Genomic DNA, 15,497 nt, shown 5'->3' with positions numbered 1-15,497 from the left:
GAAGATGGCCTCGGGCAAAACACATACTCTTCAACAGTTAGAACATAGTTGAAGATGGCCTCGGGCAAAAGAGCCTCCATCAGGCACTTCGTGGCCTCAGGCCGGGCTCTTTTTCCCTCACAGATCTTTCAACTATGTTCTAACTACTACAAAGACTTGCGTGTGAACTAGAGGTGGCGTTATTTACTGGGCGACATAGAAAACGCAACGTTACATTCTATGAAAGCCTTTGAATATCGGTTTTTCAAAAAGTTCCCGCTCTTTCCCATCCCCCTTCCAAAATTACAAAATAAAGCTGTTCGAAAATTGTTCACACGTTATTTTGCATATTTTGTTCACACGTCATTTTTCTAAATTAGTACTTTCTGGAACGTTTTAGGTGTAATTATCAGTCAAACTTGAGAAGTAACTCAGTAACGGAATGTAATCAAATGCTAATGATTCACTGAGATGCAATAAAATCTGCTACAAACGCGTAAATGTCCAAATTTTCTGTGCAAGGTTTTTAAAACTTTCTGATTTGTAATAATTAAGCGAATTCATTATTCTGTGTTTTCAATGTCGTATCCAGTGTACAATATTAATCATCATAGGTTCCTCAACTACTCTCTTCTCAACTCAGAAGCGTTCATTGACCTTAAATAATGCCTGCTTTTTCTGCACTTGCGAAGTTCGGTCCTACTCTATGCCCTCTCTTTCTTCTAACTCGACCATCTTCTACTGTGTTCATTTTCGAGAAGTTTAGCTTAAAATAGGCTTCAAAATCATTCGCACATATCTTTTGCCGTCAACTATTTCATTCAAGAAATAAAATCACCTAGCACTATTACAGAGAACTTTAGCATCTTAGTAATTACACAATTGTGCTGCTTGGGCCATAAAAAATCCCACCTTAATCTAATCACAACGCGCAATAATTTTCTTCGATTAGAAATCCTTGAAATTTATTTGACACCATGACCTAATCTTAGCTTAGATTCAGCCCCCATTATATGCCCAAGCATCCATAAATGCAATTGGTTATACATGAAAAATTAATTTCAGAGCTCAATGTTCAGATGTTGACCAATGTTAAAAATTTCGGTTTAATGGGTGTAAGTTTCCCAAAAGAATCCTGTGCGATTGCGATTAAAATCAACATACTGCTTATGATTTCAAAATATGCCAGCTTGATTGATATGTATGTATACCTTTTGTTTGTCCAGGATCTTCATGGCGTAATATTTACTGTCGGACTTGTGCTGGACAAGAATAACTCTTCCAAAAGACCCAGTACCAAGAGTTTTCATAATTTCAAAGTCATCGAGCTTCCCGTTTGCCTGCAAAACAAAACAGATACTTTTCGGCATAATTCAGGCGTCAAAATATTTATATTCAAAAGTCTCACCTGACTCTGCTTATCCCATTTAGCAATGAACTCTTCTTTCGCCTTAGCCAGAAATTCCCTCACTAAAGAAAATTATAACTGGTCATTTAAGTTGAAATATTACCGTAGCTATTCATTAGCAGGGTCTAGTCTTCTCCTTACCGTTTTCTGTTGTATCTGACTTTTTCGCCTGTGCATTACCCATTTTGTAGAAAACGATGGTAGTAGTCGTTAAACAAAACTTGGTTCAAATATTGCCATCAAATGAAAGACACGTAACACAGTATCTTTTTGCATTCGAATTTTTATTGTGAAGAAAGGAAAGAAGAAAAAGAACATTTCACAAGTCGACCTCTAGCGGCAATTATTCCATTTAATTCAAATACTAACATATTATCTTACGTTGAGCCGAAGTTTGATTAAATAGAAAAAAAAATTGGGAAATAATAAAGATTTGAAAACCGTTATGCCATAGCCCTAAAAAGATACTAAATACACAAATTACACAAAAAAAATGATACCTTGCTTCATCACAAATTCATAAACATCATTCGCAACCTTCCTAATTTATTTAATTTCTTTTCTGCCCTGTTGAACTTCGGTTTTATGAAAACAATCACCAACATTTGTTCTGGAAATGCAACCGATGCATTTTGTGTTCTCTGCGCGAAAACGCAACAGGAACTGCGGAAATACCATTGATAGAGCACTATAGAAACAACTGTGAGCGATCACGTTCCGTTATTTTGCACAATTTGCATTTTCAATGGCAAGTTATAGGATTTATGCAAACCAACCGGTCTGATTGCTTAAATGATGCGGTTCGTTGGGGGTTCTGGAGGCGTCATGGTCACATCATATCTAATTTGGGATCTTGTTAACTACCCCCCCCTTGCCACTCCATATTTCGATTGTCAGAAATTCAACTTTGGCTGCCACATGTTCAATAGCTATAAATGATTTTCAAAAAATATATTTAATTAAAGGGGTCTTATGCACTAAACGGCCCAAAATCATTATTTCTACATCTCTTGAACTGAAATTAATGTGGTTGAATTTGATTGGCTAATTAGCCAATCAAGTTCCATCGACATTTTCTGCCATTTCAAAGGAAATAATTCTGCCGTTTCAAGCCGATAAAATTATTAGCCGAAATGAAAAAAAAAATGAATTTTTGATTTGTCAAGCCATTTTATTAAGTTTTTCTTGTCTGGTCATGGTTTCACAAGTAACTCAAAATTAATTTGATTGTTTGGATCAATTGAGCAATCTCCCCCCCGTAATGACCAATTGAGCTATCTCCCCCCCCCCCCCCCCCCAGCAAAAACGAATGAACTCTTCAAAAAGAGGTCAACAAACGGAAGTAGATGGATGTTTTGTTTATAGCACGCAATCATTTGACCGACTGAAGTTTTTTTATATGAGTATCGAGAAAAATTTTGAAAAAAAAACTCGAAATTTATGAATTTTTTTTTTGTAGATTTTTGTATATGCGATCATAGCCTCATCGAGGAAAGCGATTTACCAGGGTTGGTGCTCTAGCCTTGTATCTGAATAGCAAAAACGGTTCTCCGCAGCACTTTAATATTGTACGCAAAAGCTTTTTGTAATTTTAAGAAAGAAAAAAGTCGCTTTTTATGCCTGATTTATTGATTCTTTTTTCTATTTGAATGAAACTTTTGAGCTTTGATATTGTAAATTTTGGCTTTCCACAGTCGTTGGAAAATATGGTTTATGATTTCATGTCATTCAAACTATTTTCAAGTGGTTATAAACATGTCTCAAGTACCTATTGAGCTATCTCCCCCCCCACGCGAGAATGGGGGGGGGGGGGGAGATTGCTCAATTGATCCGATTGTTTTACAAAGTTCTTTCTTTTCGGAAATTTCGGCCAATATTTTTATCTGCTGGAAAAGTTGATCGGAATGCCTGACCGCCTAACTTGAATTTGATTGGCTAAAATTACCCAATCAAAATCGATCGCATAATTTCCAGCTTACGATGTAGAACATTTGATATTGGGCCGTTTAGTCCATAAGACCCAATTAAAGTTTTTGAATCAAGTTAATATCCTCCCCCGCAAATAGACCAAGTTAAGATCCTCCACCCCATGACTCATTTTAATTTAAATGTTAAATTGGTCCATATTTTTTATATAGGTATTATATAAATAGTTAGTAATACAAATACAAACGCGAGAAAATGAAAACCCAATGAATTGTTGACGTTTTGAAATGCATATTTTATACAGAAATCAAATGGTTGTCAAAAATAATACATGCATAGAAGGGGGGAATAGTTAACAAGGTCCAAAAGGGGTGGGGGAATAGTTAACAAGATCCAAAACTTGCTTATAAATTCAGCAGAATTATTATGGTGCACTTAATTTGCAATTTCGGGCCCGAAAATTGCCCCAAAAATTTTTTGTGTTTTCAGTCAGTCAAAAATTACGCCAAAACTACTTGGTCGATCAGTAGTACAGTGCCAATTGAAATTATCCGGACAAAATGCCTTAAACTAGAAATTTGAAAGGCGTTTTTTTCAAATTGGGTTGACTTCAGGTAAAACATGATCAAGACAAAAATTGCTTAGAATTTCAGCAGAATTAATATGCTGCCATATGTTTTGCGACATTCGGGCCGAAACATTATCCTAAAAAACTATCCTTTTTGGCTTTTTCAGTCAATCGAAAATTACGCCAAAACTACGAGGTCAAATACTGACATAAATATATCAAAATCAGCCGCTTACGTAGCCCAACAAACTTTAAAAATGTTATACTCTCCAAAACATTGCCCAAATTGTTCAAAAATAATTTTTAAATAAAAAACTAGTGTTTTATATAGTAAAAACGACCTTATTTGTCTATTAAACAAAAATAAAAAAATATATATACAATGTATTGCAGAGTATACCCTTCTTAAAGTATGTTGGACTACGTAAGAGGCTCACTTTGATATATTTATGTCAGTATTTGACCTGGTAGTTTTGGCGTAAATTTCGATTGACTAAACAAGCAAAAAATGATAGTTTTTAGGATAATGTTTTGGGCCCAAATTTTGCACCAAATTGAACCACATTAATTCTGCTGAATTTCTCAGCAATTTTTGTTTTCATCGTTTCTTACCTAAAGTTAACCTAAATTGAGAAAAACGCGTTTAAAATTTCCAATTTAATTCGTTTTGTCCAGATAATTTAAATTAGCACTGAATGATTCTATGAAAGTGAGCCGGTAAAGTAGCCCAACAAACTTTAACAAGGATTTAATTTGGGGGGGACCTTACGCTAAAAAAATGAGCTTAAGGTCCCCCCCCCCCCCCAAATCGATTTAGGGGGGAGAAAATATGGATTTTTCATAAACTATAGCCTAGAGCATAGCCTAGATTCGTTCAAAACCGTATTATTAAAAAAAAAATTGGGACCAAGTGAACATCCTTCCCCAAAGAATGGATGTTTACTTAGTTCTAAGTTAAGAATTTTCAGCCAATCAGATCGAGTGTTCTAGATGCAGCGCGCAGCAAGTTTTATCTGAATTAAATCCAGGGGTGGAAGATCTTAACTTGGTCTATCTCGAGGGGCCGGGGGGATGTTAACTTGATTCAAAATTTAATTAAACTAAAAGATTAATATCCGTTATTAACAGCATACAATTTGAATCCGCATAAAAACGTAGAAACCAATTTTATTTGCGCCGGTTGTATGAAAAACATAATTTATACAGTAATATTTTTCAGAATTAATACATTCTTGCGGAGGGCACTTTTTGGTAGGCCACTTAGACGTGGAAATAGTACGGTTGATTTGTAAAAACGACCTTTTTAATCTATCAAACAAAAACAAATTAATATATGCCATGTTTTTGAGATTAACTCTTTCTTTAAGTTAGTTGGGCTGCGGAAGAGTCTCACTTTGATATAAAGTTGTCAGTAATCGATTGAGTAAACTTGGTTTAATTTTTAATTGACTGAAAAATTGGAAACTGATCCGTTTTGGGGTCAGATTTTGGATCCGAATTTCGCTATTTAAATTGGAAAGCGACAACTGGCAAAATTTGAACTTTAGAATTTTTTGGTGTTTTTTTTCTGTTTTACGACCTAAATTTCTTCTTGATAATTTGAAATTTGAATCTCAAGGTTTGAACCTGTAATCAGATTGATTGCAATCAATACCGTCAAACAAAGATGATACCGTCAAACAAAGACCAAAACATTTAACGTTTTGGTAATCTTTGGCGGTAAAACAGTAAAGACTCAAAGTTGCATTAAAATTTAATGATCTTGCTTGTCCCGCCCTCCAAAGTTGTAAAGTTTTCATGAAAAAAATCCGTGATGAAAAAATTGCCCAAAAATGAAACATCGAATTAATAACTTCTACTCACTAAGTAACTGCAATTTTCAACAAAGATAGGCAGTTGCTGTTCAAGTAGCTCAAATTGTTCCCACCAATTTCATAAAAAAAACTTGAAAGGTTTTGTCTGTTTATTTCAAAGTGTTTGTGGTTCGTCAATTTTTTGTGAAAAATGAATAACCACGAAAATGAAAAAACTTTTTCTAACTTTTTTGAATAGTTTTTTTGCTCATTTCAAAGTTTTTTATTGCCAAGGAAGCGCTATATTGCTGAGGAAGTTTGTGTTGATTTTCGCATAACTTTTTTTTTTTTAGTTTTTATTGTCGCAAAAAGCTGGAAACTGTTATTTCAGTTTGCCGTAGTCTAAAAACATAACCTCATTCCCGGGCAAAATACCGAAAAATTTTTTAAGTCGTGAAACAAGCAAACAAAAAGTTGCTCACACAGGAGAAGGTACAGATTCAAGAATTTCATTCAAAATTTTAGCTATACAAAGTTCCTTAAATCTGAAGTGCCTACCTTATAAAAAGCAAGAAATGCGCGAGTACTCGCCTTCTGCAAGATAAACTTGTTTGAAATTTTTTTGATTTTTGATCCAACTTCGAGCAAATGAAGTGAGTGCGAGCCTGCTTTTTGTTTTTAATTCAAAAGCAGTAACTCAAAGACATACCGGAAGGGTTTGAATTACATATCATATTAAAGCCCTTTCAGCCCTGATTTTAATGAAATTAAGAAAATTTCCAAAAAGTTGACCCAGTGTCGAGAAAAAACTCTTTTAAATTTTTGAGTGTTAGTGAAATTTCGAGCAATGAAGTCAAGAAAGCAGGATTATATAGAAGATCTAGCCGTTAAATTTTATTTGAATTCTTATAAAAAACTTTTATAGTTTTCTTAGCGGCGTTATTGCAATAAAAATCTTGAAAAAAACAGCAAACAAAAAATTGAATTTTATAATTTTTTCAATGAATTATTTCAAGTTTTTTTGTTTTTCTTATGATTTTTCCATAAAAGCTGTCATGCAATTTGCCAATTTCACTGTGACTTTCGAATATGCCTAATTTTGTTAGATCATGTCATCTCGCCACGCACGAAAACACCAATTGGAAAAAAAATCGTCTATTTTTTTAAAGATCATGGTCGCAACATTCGGTTCTACTTGTATTCGGGTGTGTTTCAGTTTTTTTTTTGCTTTTTGTTTTCCACGCCACGCAAAATCAGGTACCACAAATAATCATCGGACTGAGTTGAGTGTTATATCATGTTAAAGCCCTTTCAGTCATAAAACGAACGAAATTTTAAAAAAATCAAAAATGTTTCTCAGTGTCGAGAAAAACCAGTGTGAATTTTTTGATTTTTCTTCTAATTTCGAGCGAGTGAGAGGCTTACATTAGCTTATTAAGCTTAACTTAAACCTTTAAAATGTAGTTTGTTTTTGGACTTTTTAGCTTCATATTAGGAATCAAAAACTTCACAAATTTGGGAAAGAATTTGGAAGAATTATTAAAAACAAAACTTGAAATTTTTTTTTGATTTTTTGTTGTCTAGTCAATTTTCTATAAAAAAATTTGTCTTATTTGCCTATGTTACTCTAAATGTCAAGTATGCCTAAAATATAGTTTTACATCATACTTTTTCTTTACCACATGCAGAAAAAACTTCATTAATTTGAAGAAAAAAAGCTTTTTGTTGTAGTTTTTTAAAGACTATCGTCGGAACATTCTGCGCTACTTGCTCAGTAACCGGCTATTCTTGTTTTAATTTAGTTTTAGTCAAAGTTCTCGAATTATCACAAGGAAGATTGAATGGAGCATTGAGTTATATGAGCTGTTTCATGATAGATTAAAAACTTTTGGACAAAAATTTTGGATGCAGATTTTTATGTCAATTTTGCATGCAAAATGGAGTACCATGATTAAACGTCGGACAATGCTATATCGAGTAAGAGCCAATTTAGTCAGGATTCCATATATATAAAAATAGCCTGAAAAAGTATTCTCTTCTGATTGCAAAGGCGCGATTTTCTTAAAATTGGTACAGGAAAAACTCTTAAATATTACTTGTACTCTTTTGAACTGAATGAGAACTGGATTACTTACTTTTGTCGGAGTATCCCTTGGAACTGTCACTGGACGAACCACTCTCCGACCCAGACCCCTTTAGTTTCGGAAACGACGGCATCACGATTAGCACGACTACGTTTCAACTTGCGGTTCCTCAATTGTTCGCCTTTTCTCAGTTCCCTTCAGTTGACAAAACCAATTCGTCAAAAAGTGTTAGAAAAACAATTATAATTTTGTGGAATCCTCGGCAATGGTAAGAAGATTATGTAACGAGGTGATAATATAAATATCAGTAATAATCAGACGAGAAAAATCGAACTCAGGGTCGTTGGTTTTCAGGCTGGTTTCCCGGCTGTTTATCTGCAGTCTCAAAGCCAGTAGCTACTGAAACAGATTAATTACACTGATTAAATGACTGAAAACAGTAGCAAGTTTGATAATAATTGTGAACAGTAAAATTCCTGTAGTAAGCAAAGTGTGTTATTTTGAATTAAATTATGCACGCCGACTTACACAGTTTTTGTCATATGGTAATAAAATGAAATTGGTAAGATAAAAAGAGTTTAATAAATGACAAAAAGTTACTTATCAGTCTTAAGCAACGTGTTGAAAAAAGATATAAAGTCTATTCTTGATTGTGATGCAAATATAAGCTAAGACAGTTTACTGTAATTTTCAGTTTTGGTAACGTTTTACCAAAAGATGAAGCGTCTAAAGTTCAAATTTTGCGAGTATTTATCAAACAGAGATCGAAACTTAAGCAAGTATTCTACCAACTCAAGACACTTGTAATCGTCCCAACTATGCGATTACTTTCAACTAGACTCAGAAATCAGAGCAGTTCAAAGGCTCTCGACAAATTTCGCCATTTAGCAAATCAACTCTGAGATGAAAGTTGGAGTTTATTGATTGATTGTCTTGGTAAATTGATCAAATCCAAATTAGTTTTGACTTTCAACGTTTGAGTATTATTATAAGGTTCGAATTGCACAACTTATGGGTAACAGTTCGAGAAAAAATTCATTGAGTTTAAATTTTGGGTTATCGGGTACCTAGGGATGGTGTCGAACTAATTTTTTCATTAAGCTGTAACTCTTGGACGACGGCAAATCTTAGAGTTGATTTGTGGTTGTGAAGTTGATTTTAGGTACAAAAACTTGCTCATTCAAAAACTTGGTCAGAATTATAGGATTATCTTGAGGGCGAAAAATTTTCAAAAAAGTATATTGAACCATTTCTCGACCTTTTTTAGGTGGAGCAAATTGATTTTCAGAGCTCTCCCAAACACTAGTAAGATCCTACTCTGGAAACATTTTCTGCACCGCAGGGAAATTTTTGAAAAAACCAAGCCTGAAACACTGTTCTTAAATTGAAATGTTTTGACCGAAAAAAAAAACATTTCTTTTTTGGCGCAGGGTCACTTTGTGATAGTTGTATCGAAGGCGCCTTAGTAAAAAATATAGACTTGTTCGACACCGGATGCCTTAAATAATACCAAAGGAGGGACCCTATGGGTGGTTGGGTGATCAGGGGGTCGAATCCCTGAAGGAAAAGCGTCCATACCCTCGCCACCACTGGTAAAGTTTGCACTCAAGTTTATTTAAGCTTAAACTATACGCTTTAACTAAGTACATTTTATACAACCTGCGAGTAACGAAGTCAATTAAGGTATTCATTTTTTTGGTTCTCGATGTTGTAAAAAACTCGAAGAGCATTTGTGATTTTTATAAGTCAAAAAATAGGTTCAATTTGCGCCGTTTTTCAAAACTCAAACAAATAAGAAGACAATTAAAATCTAAGTAACAATTCAAATATTGTTTTTACAAATGCTCTAAACACACTGATTGCGATTCTGGAAATAATTGTGAATCCAATCTAAAAAAAATAAAATAAAAGATAAGCTGTCTTACCTTTTAAACTAGAGTTAAATAAACTGCGGAACATACCCAGCAGTCTGTGCTAAGGAACGCTTGACTCGCACGTTTCCTGGGAGACTAATTGGTAGTAAAACTTCGCATTTTAGGCGTTGCTGAAAAATCATTCATTTATGTCTGAAAAATTTGAATTGATTTTTTTTATTTTCAAGCAAAAGATTTTTTTGTGTAGTTTGAAGGCATAGTTCACAATTAAAATAAATTGATTTGCGTAATTGGACCACTCAATTTTTTTTCAATGTGTCAATTATTTTTTTTTCAAAAATTTCGATTACGATTTTTAGGTTACTATTGTTCATGATCTGAACATTTCTTCTGAACATTCTTGTGTTACAATGCTCTGAGCTTGAGCGCATTTTTTAGGAAAAAAAAACATAATGTACATGGATCAAAGGAAACCATTTTATCATACTTCAAAGATGAACTAAAAAATTGCGCTAGGGCATGAAACAATTGCGCCCAATATTTTCATCCTAATATCAGTTAAAAAATTTTGCGTATAAATATCTTTTGTTGGTTTGCATTAAAAATTGCGGTTTGTTGATATCGCAGCTTGCAATGCTGTTTTCTATTTTTTAAAATTAATCATCATGAAGCATTAAGTGACATCCAATCAATTTTATTTTCCGACTTTCGAAGAAAGCAACGGAATACTTGTACCCAGGCTGGTTTTTACCCAGATAGTTTTGTATTCGAGACTAAGAGCCTTTTTTTTGGTCAGATTTTTCTAATTCTTGAAAAATATTTCAGCTCTGTGCTCATTTAAAAAAGAATTTAAGCCTGCATCCATTATTTGTAGAGTTATACAGATTTGAAAATTGACAATTCCGTCGGCCAAAATGAATCTATGCTATTTCAATTATATAGTTTTCAGTTATCTATAAAGGAATTGCATCGGCTGCCGGTTCAATTGGCTCGAAAAGGGAAGAAACTGAGAAAAAACGTATGATCACCAAGAGCTACTTGAGAGATGTTAAATGGCCATCGAAGCATTCGAGGCCAGGCCGTCTCGTTAATTCGTTTTTTCTACTCTTGCTCTTGACAGAAATAAAAAGACTTTGCAATGCTAAATGCACTGGGGTAGTGTTTTGAAATGACTTAGTGGAACCGAAAATCTTTTATTGTTCTTGGCATTTTATATTCTACGCTATTTGTCAACGCAATATATGTCGCGAAAATGCAAAGGGCTTTCAAAATTTTTATCAAGTTTCTGCTTGATTTTTACACAAAGCCACATTGAAGTCAGATTATCTGCAAAGATTTTGAACAAATTTTGAAAACAGAACAAACGTTGCACTAATGTTGCACAATTTAATTTGCAACACTGGCTCTAACTAACTCAAAGGTATAAATAAACAAAACTGTTCGTATCAGGGCGAGGACCTGAATATTCCGACTGCCTTTTGAGGTCTATGGAGCAGTAATAGCATTTAAAAATTGTTGGCCAAATGGCAATTTTTAAACCCCCATAATTTTACGGAAAAAATCACAGGTAAATATCTTTTCAAATTTAAGCTCAGGACAACAAAGCCTTCGAATGATATAAAAAAAAATCCGTCAAAAATGGCTAAGTAAAAAGTCGAAACTTGTCTGAAGAAAAAAAAACCCCAACCCGAGCACAAATTTTCCGTTACTTTCGTCACAAAAGTCGGAACAAAAACAGTGAAATTATTTAATCTGGCTGCTCAAATTGAGGTTTTTGGAGTGCCTTTTCAAGAAAAATTATTTTAACATAATATGCACTGTGTTTTCAGAGTGAATTGATATTCTTCAAATAATTGTGAATCAATTCTTTCTAAACAATGAAACTCATCAATTTTACTGTTTAACGGTAGTTAAAGCACGGGTTTCCTAAAAAGTAAATTAACAAAAATTTGTACTTTATTTTTTTAAAGGCTCTTTGTCCGCTAATATAACAACTGGGACAAAACTAGGCTTGTGATTGATACAAATTGAATTAAATCAATTTAAAATAAACCAAAATTGATTTTACATAACTTCTTTAAGATCTGAACTGGGAGTTACACTGATTTACATCAAAGTACGTGGAAAATTTAGGATCATTTTTAGTGCCTAGAAACTTGATCAAACTCAATTAAACCAAGTCAAAATTTTTCAGTTTTTATTTTTGATAAGAAATTTGAGCAAAAAAACACGACAAATCCAGCCTTTTTCAGTCGCCTGAGAAACGTTATTTACTTTTAAAAATTAGGTTGAGAAAATTCTTTTCAGGATTTAGCAAATAAATTTTTCGATGGTTAAAAAAAAACTATCTTGAGTCGGACAAAAAGGCAATTTTTAGCAAAATAACTCAGTTTGGAATGTTGATAACTAATACTATTGAAATATGCTTATAGTTTCTCATAGGTTTTCTGCGAATCGCAGAAACCTTAACTATTAATTAATAATAGAACTAGATAAAAATTTCTTCAAAGTTCAGTGGTAGATCAACATTTTGCTTGATTAGCTCGAATCGCTTGAACCATTAACTTTGCTTTGCGAAATTCTTACCTCTCTATTTCTATAATTTCACTCAAAGTCAAAAATCAGCACGGAAAGTAAAAACAAAAGCATGCTCTTATTGATTGAAAGTTGAAAAAAAAAATTAAAAAAATTGAGTTATAATCTGAATAAAATAGTTAGCATGAAAAAGATTTAAAAAAAAAATTTCAATCCATTTAAAAATTTGATTCAATTTAAACTGATTTAAGAAGCCTCCAAAACAAGGTTATTAAAAGACAAGTCTGCTCGTATCTGGGCAAAGCCCTGAATGTTCCGACTGTCTCCTAATTCATATCAAGTAGTATTTGGGAAAAAATATATTAAAAACCTATACATATTGGACAAAATCAATGTGTAAAATTAAAATTGTGAAACGTACGAAATTAATACGACCAGTTAGCTCAATTCAGTTTGGAACAATTTTGCGTTACGCTCTCAGTATTATGAATAACTCTTTAAAAGCGAGCTTAATTTAGTCTAGAACATTGCAAATTTGGCAATTTTCAAACCCCAAAACTTAACAAAAATAATCGGAGGTGAAATATCTCTTTAAATTTGAACTCAGGAAGTCGATATCTTCAGTGGGGTATAAAAAATTTTGTTGAAAATTATTATTTCGATCGGTGAAAATTGACTGAATAAAAAAACCACATCGAGCATAAATATTCTGTTTTCTTCGAAAGTCGGAACAAAAAGGAAAGATGGCTTAAGATTCATTTAGAATTCATTTAAGTTGATTGTTTTACTTTTAACAGTAGATATTTTAAATTGTTTTGTTTCCAAAGTTTTTTTCTTACTTAAGCTGATCTTACTCCATCCTTGTCAGTCCGCGTATATTCAGAAGAGGGGGCGCAAAAAACCACAGATTTTTGGTCAAAACGTTCCAAGAAAAGCATAAAAATTGATTTTTCTTTTAATAATTTGCAGTCGAATTAGCTGACTTATTAATGAAAAAGGCACTGAATTATCTCATAAATCTTTGCCTCTGTCAAAAAAATCCTGCGCGCACCACTGGTTCAACAACTAGAAGTATTTCAGTCTAAATATGTCAGCCATTTTATCCATTGGGGCTGCCATCCATGGAATTCATGACAAAACTGCTGTCCTCGATAAACTGATTGATATTCTTTTCAAATTCGTTTATCACAAATTTCAATTAAAGTACATTAAAAGTCTTCGTAGTTTCCTGTTCCTTAAAATGAGTTTTAAGAGAATTTAAATCAGATAACGGAAATAAGTCTTAATGGAACCTCGCATAAAATTAGTAATTTACTATTGGGTTTGTCTTAATTCATTTCATCATTGGCAGGACGGTTTAACTGTAGTTCCCTTTAAAAATCTAAAAAAAATTAAAATCTATAGAGTTTCAAATTATTTAATAGATTATATTGTTGAAAGCGGATGGAGAGAAAAATAGATGATTCAGTGACGCAGTAATGGAATTAAAATTAATGGCTGGAGGTTATAATAAATCCTTGTATATGGTAATATAAATTCTTTGCGCACGAAAATAATAAACCGATCAATAATGTCTTCATCACGGTCTTAATTAGGGTCTGACTTTATTGTATCTTCATTACGAGACACGGGTTTGATTCTTATTTGTATCTTTAAAAACACACTGTCTAATTACCTATTCCGAACACTGACACTTGAAAAATAGGCTGTTCAGAGGAAAATTGGGCTCATTGTAGTTTTGTGGTTTTGGAAACGTAGGCTGACATCTTTACAGTCTTGCATATAGCCAAAAAGAAACAAGACTGAATGCTCCGACTGCCTTTTAAGGCCTATGGAGCAGTAATAACATGAAAAATTCAATGTAATAAAAATAACATGAAAAATGGCTAATTAAAAAGTCGAAATATGTCTGAAGAAAAAAAACCCACACCGCGCACAATTATTCCGTTACTTTCGTTACGAAATTCGGAACAATAATTTTGCTGTATTTAGTAATCTAATACGCAAAATATCATCATTTGGGTGGTAAGTTTTGCATTTACGTAACTGACAGTCATAATTTATGTTCAAATGGGTCTATGATTGTTTAAACTTTTTGTGAAAATCATCACTCCACACGCAAAATAAAATACAAAAGGATAGATTTTGCTCCTTTTAACAAATCAATTATAACAAATAAGCTTTTTGCACCAATTTGGAACGATTTCTAAGACTGAATAAATCTCCGCTTACGCGTTAATAGCGCGAAATAAATCGTGCGTTGACTGTCTCAATTTGTCTAAAATAGAAATCTTTAAACCCCCATAAATTTGCAAAAAATAATCATAGGTGAAATATCATTTCAAATTTAAGCTCAGGGCAACCATTTTTTTTGAATGATATAAAGAAATTCCGTCAAAAATAGCTTGTTAAACAGTCGAACTTTGTATGAAGAAAAAAAAACCCCGAGAGTAAATATTCCGTTACTTTCGCTACGAAATTCGGAACAATTACTTTCGTTACAAAAGTCGGAACGAAAATTCGACAGGTTTTTCAATTTCATGAATCTGCCTGAAGTTCACCAGCGGATATAGGGGGGTATCGACGCTAGCTTCCCCTCAGGAATTCCACCCCCTGCCGACCCAAAGGGTCCCTTTTGTACTATTTTGATATATCCATTTTTGATGACGGACCCTAAAACTTTTCTAAAAGCGTTTTTGGCGCCAATATATACTAATTTTGAGGGAAGGGTGCGCCAAAAAACGCAATTTTTTGGTCACAGTTTTCCAAAAGTTGCCTAAAAACGCCTTTTTAAAAACGCCAAAAGTTGCCTAAAAACGCCCAAATCTATCAGAGGCATACGTGTTCTGATAAGAGGTATACGTGTTCTGATAAGAGCTATACGTGTTCTGACAAAATTCTGATAATAATCAGCAATTTCTGTTTGAGATAAACCTGACTTATGTAGCGTTAATTGACAATTTCACCAACTTATCGCAGTGCTCTAGATAAGAGATAACTTGGATACTCGTTGACTTCATCAATTTTGAATTTCCTATAAAAGTTTTGGAAACACGATTTGTCAAATTCAGTCATCTTAATCATCATTTAAAAGGTTACAGGTTTCTTTTACAGGAGTTCTCCAAAATTTCTCTCCAAAACTATTTTTCAAAAAGTTAGAATCAATCAGAGATCAGATAGAATTGGTAACAAAACTATTTATTCAAAAAGGAAATTTGTAGACGTTGACACTAACCAATAATTGAGTAATTGGTTGCAGACTTTCTGCTTTTGTTAATTATTGACCTTTTTTTTATCAACGACTATTTTTTACAATCCTTAATTTTTTAA

The 15,497-nt window shown here is 33.2% G+C and overlaps 1 protein-coding gene across 4 annotated transcripts in view; it reads right to left on the bottom strand.

Annotated features, from left to right (window-relative positions):
* Positions 1 to 15,497, bottom strand: part of LOC134846537 (cAMP-dependent protein kinase catalytic subunit alpha-like) — a 40,056-nt gene that overhangs the window by 11,621 nt on the left and 12,938 nt on the right. For 2 of the 4 annotated variants that reach the window (XM_063863918.1, XM_063863916.1), the window contains exons 2-4: positions 7,810 to 8,157; positions 1,388 to 1,449; positions 1,191 to 1,319 (exon numbers count right to left, since the gene is read on the bottom strand). In XM_063863918.1, the coding sequence (XP_063719988.1) occupies positions 1,191 to 1,319; positions 1,388 to 1,449; positions 7,810 to 7,891 (273 nt within the window). In that variant the 5' untranslated portion in view covers positions 7,892 to 8,157. Of the gene's footprint in view, positions 1 to 1,190; positions 1,320 to 1,387; positions 1,450 to 1,528; positions 1,662 to 7,809; positions 8,158 to 8,286; positions 8,532 to 15,497 lie in introns of those variants that run through there. The other 2 variants (XM_063863917.1, XM_063863919.1) reach the window with 2 other exon arrangements.

This window comes from Symsagittifera roscoffensis, chromosome 5 (genome assembly GCF_963678635.1).
Source record: "Symsagittifera roscoffensis chromosome 5, txSymRosc1.1, whole genome shotgun sequence".
In the NCBI taxonomy this organism is placed as follows: domain Eukaryota; kingdom Metazoa; phylum Xenacoelomorpha; order Acoela; family Convolutidae; genus Symsagittifera; species Symsagittifera roscoffensis.
The sequence above is the reverse complement of the archived record's forward strand: the minus strand, read 5'-3'. Positions and strand labels throughout refer to the sequence as shown.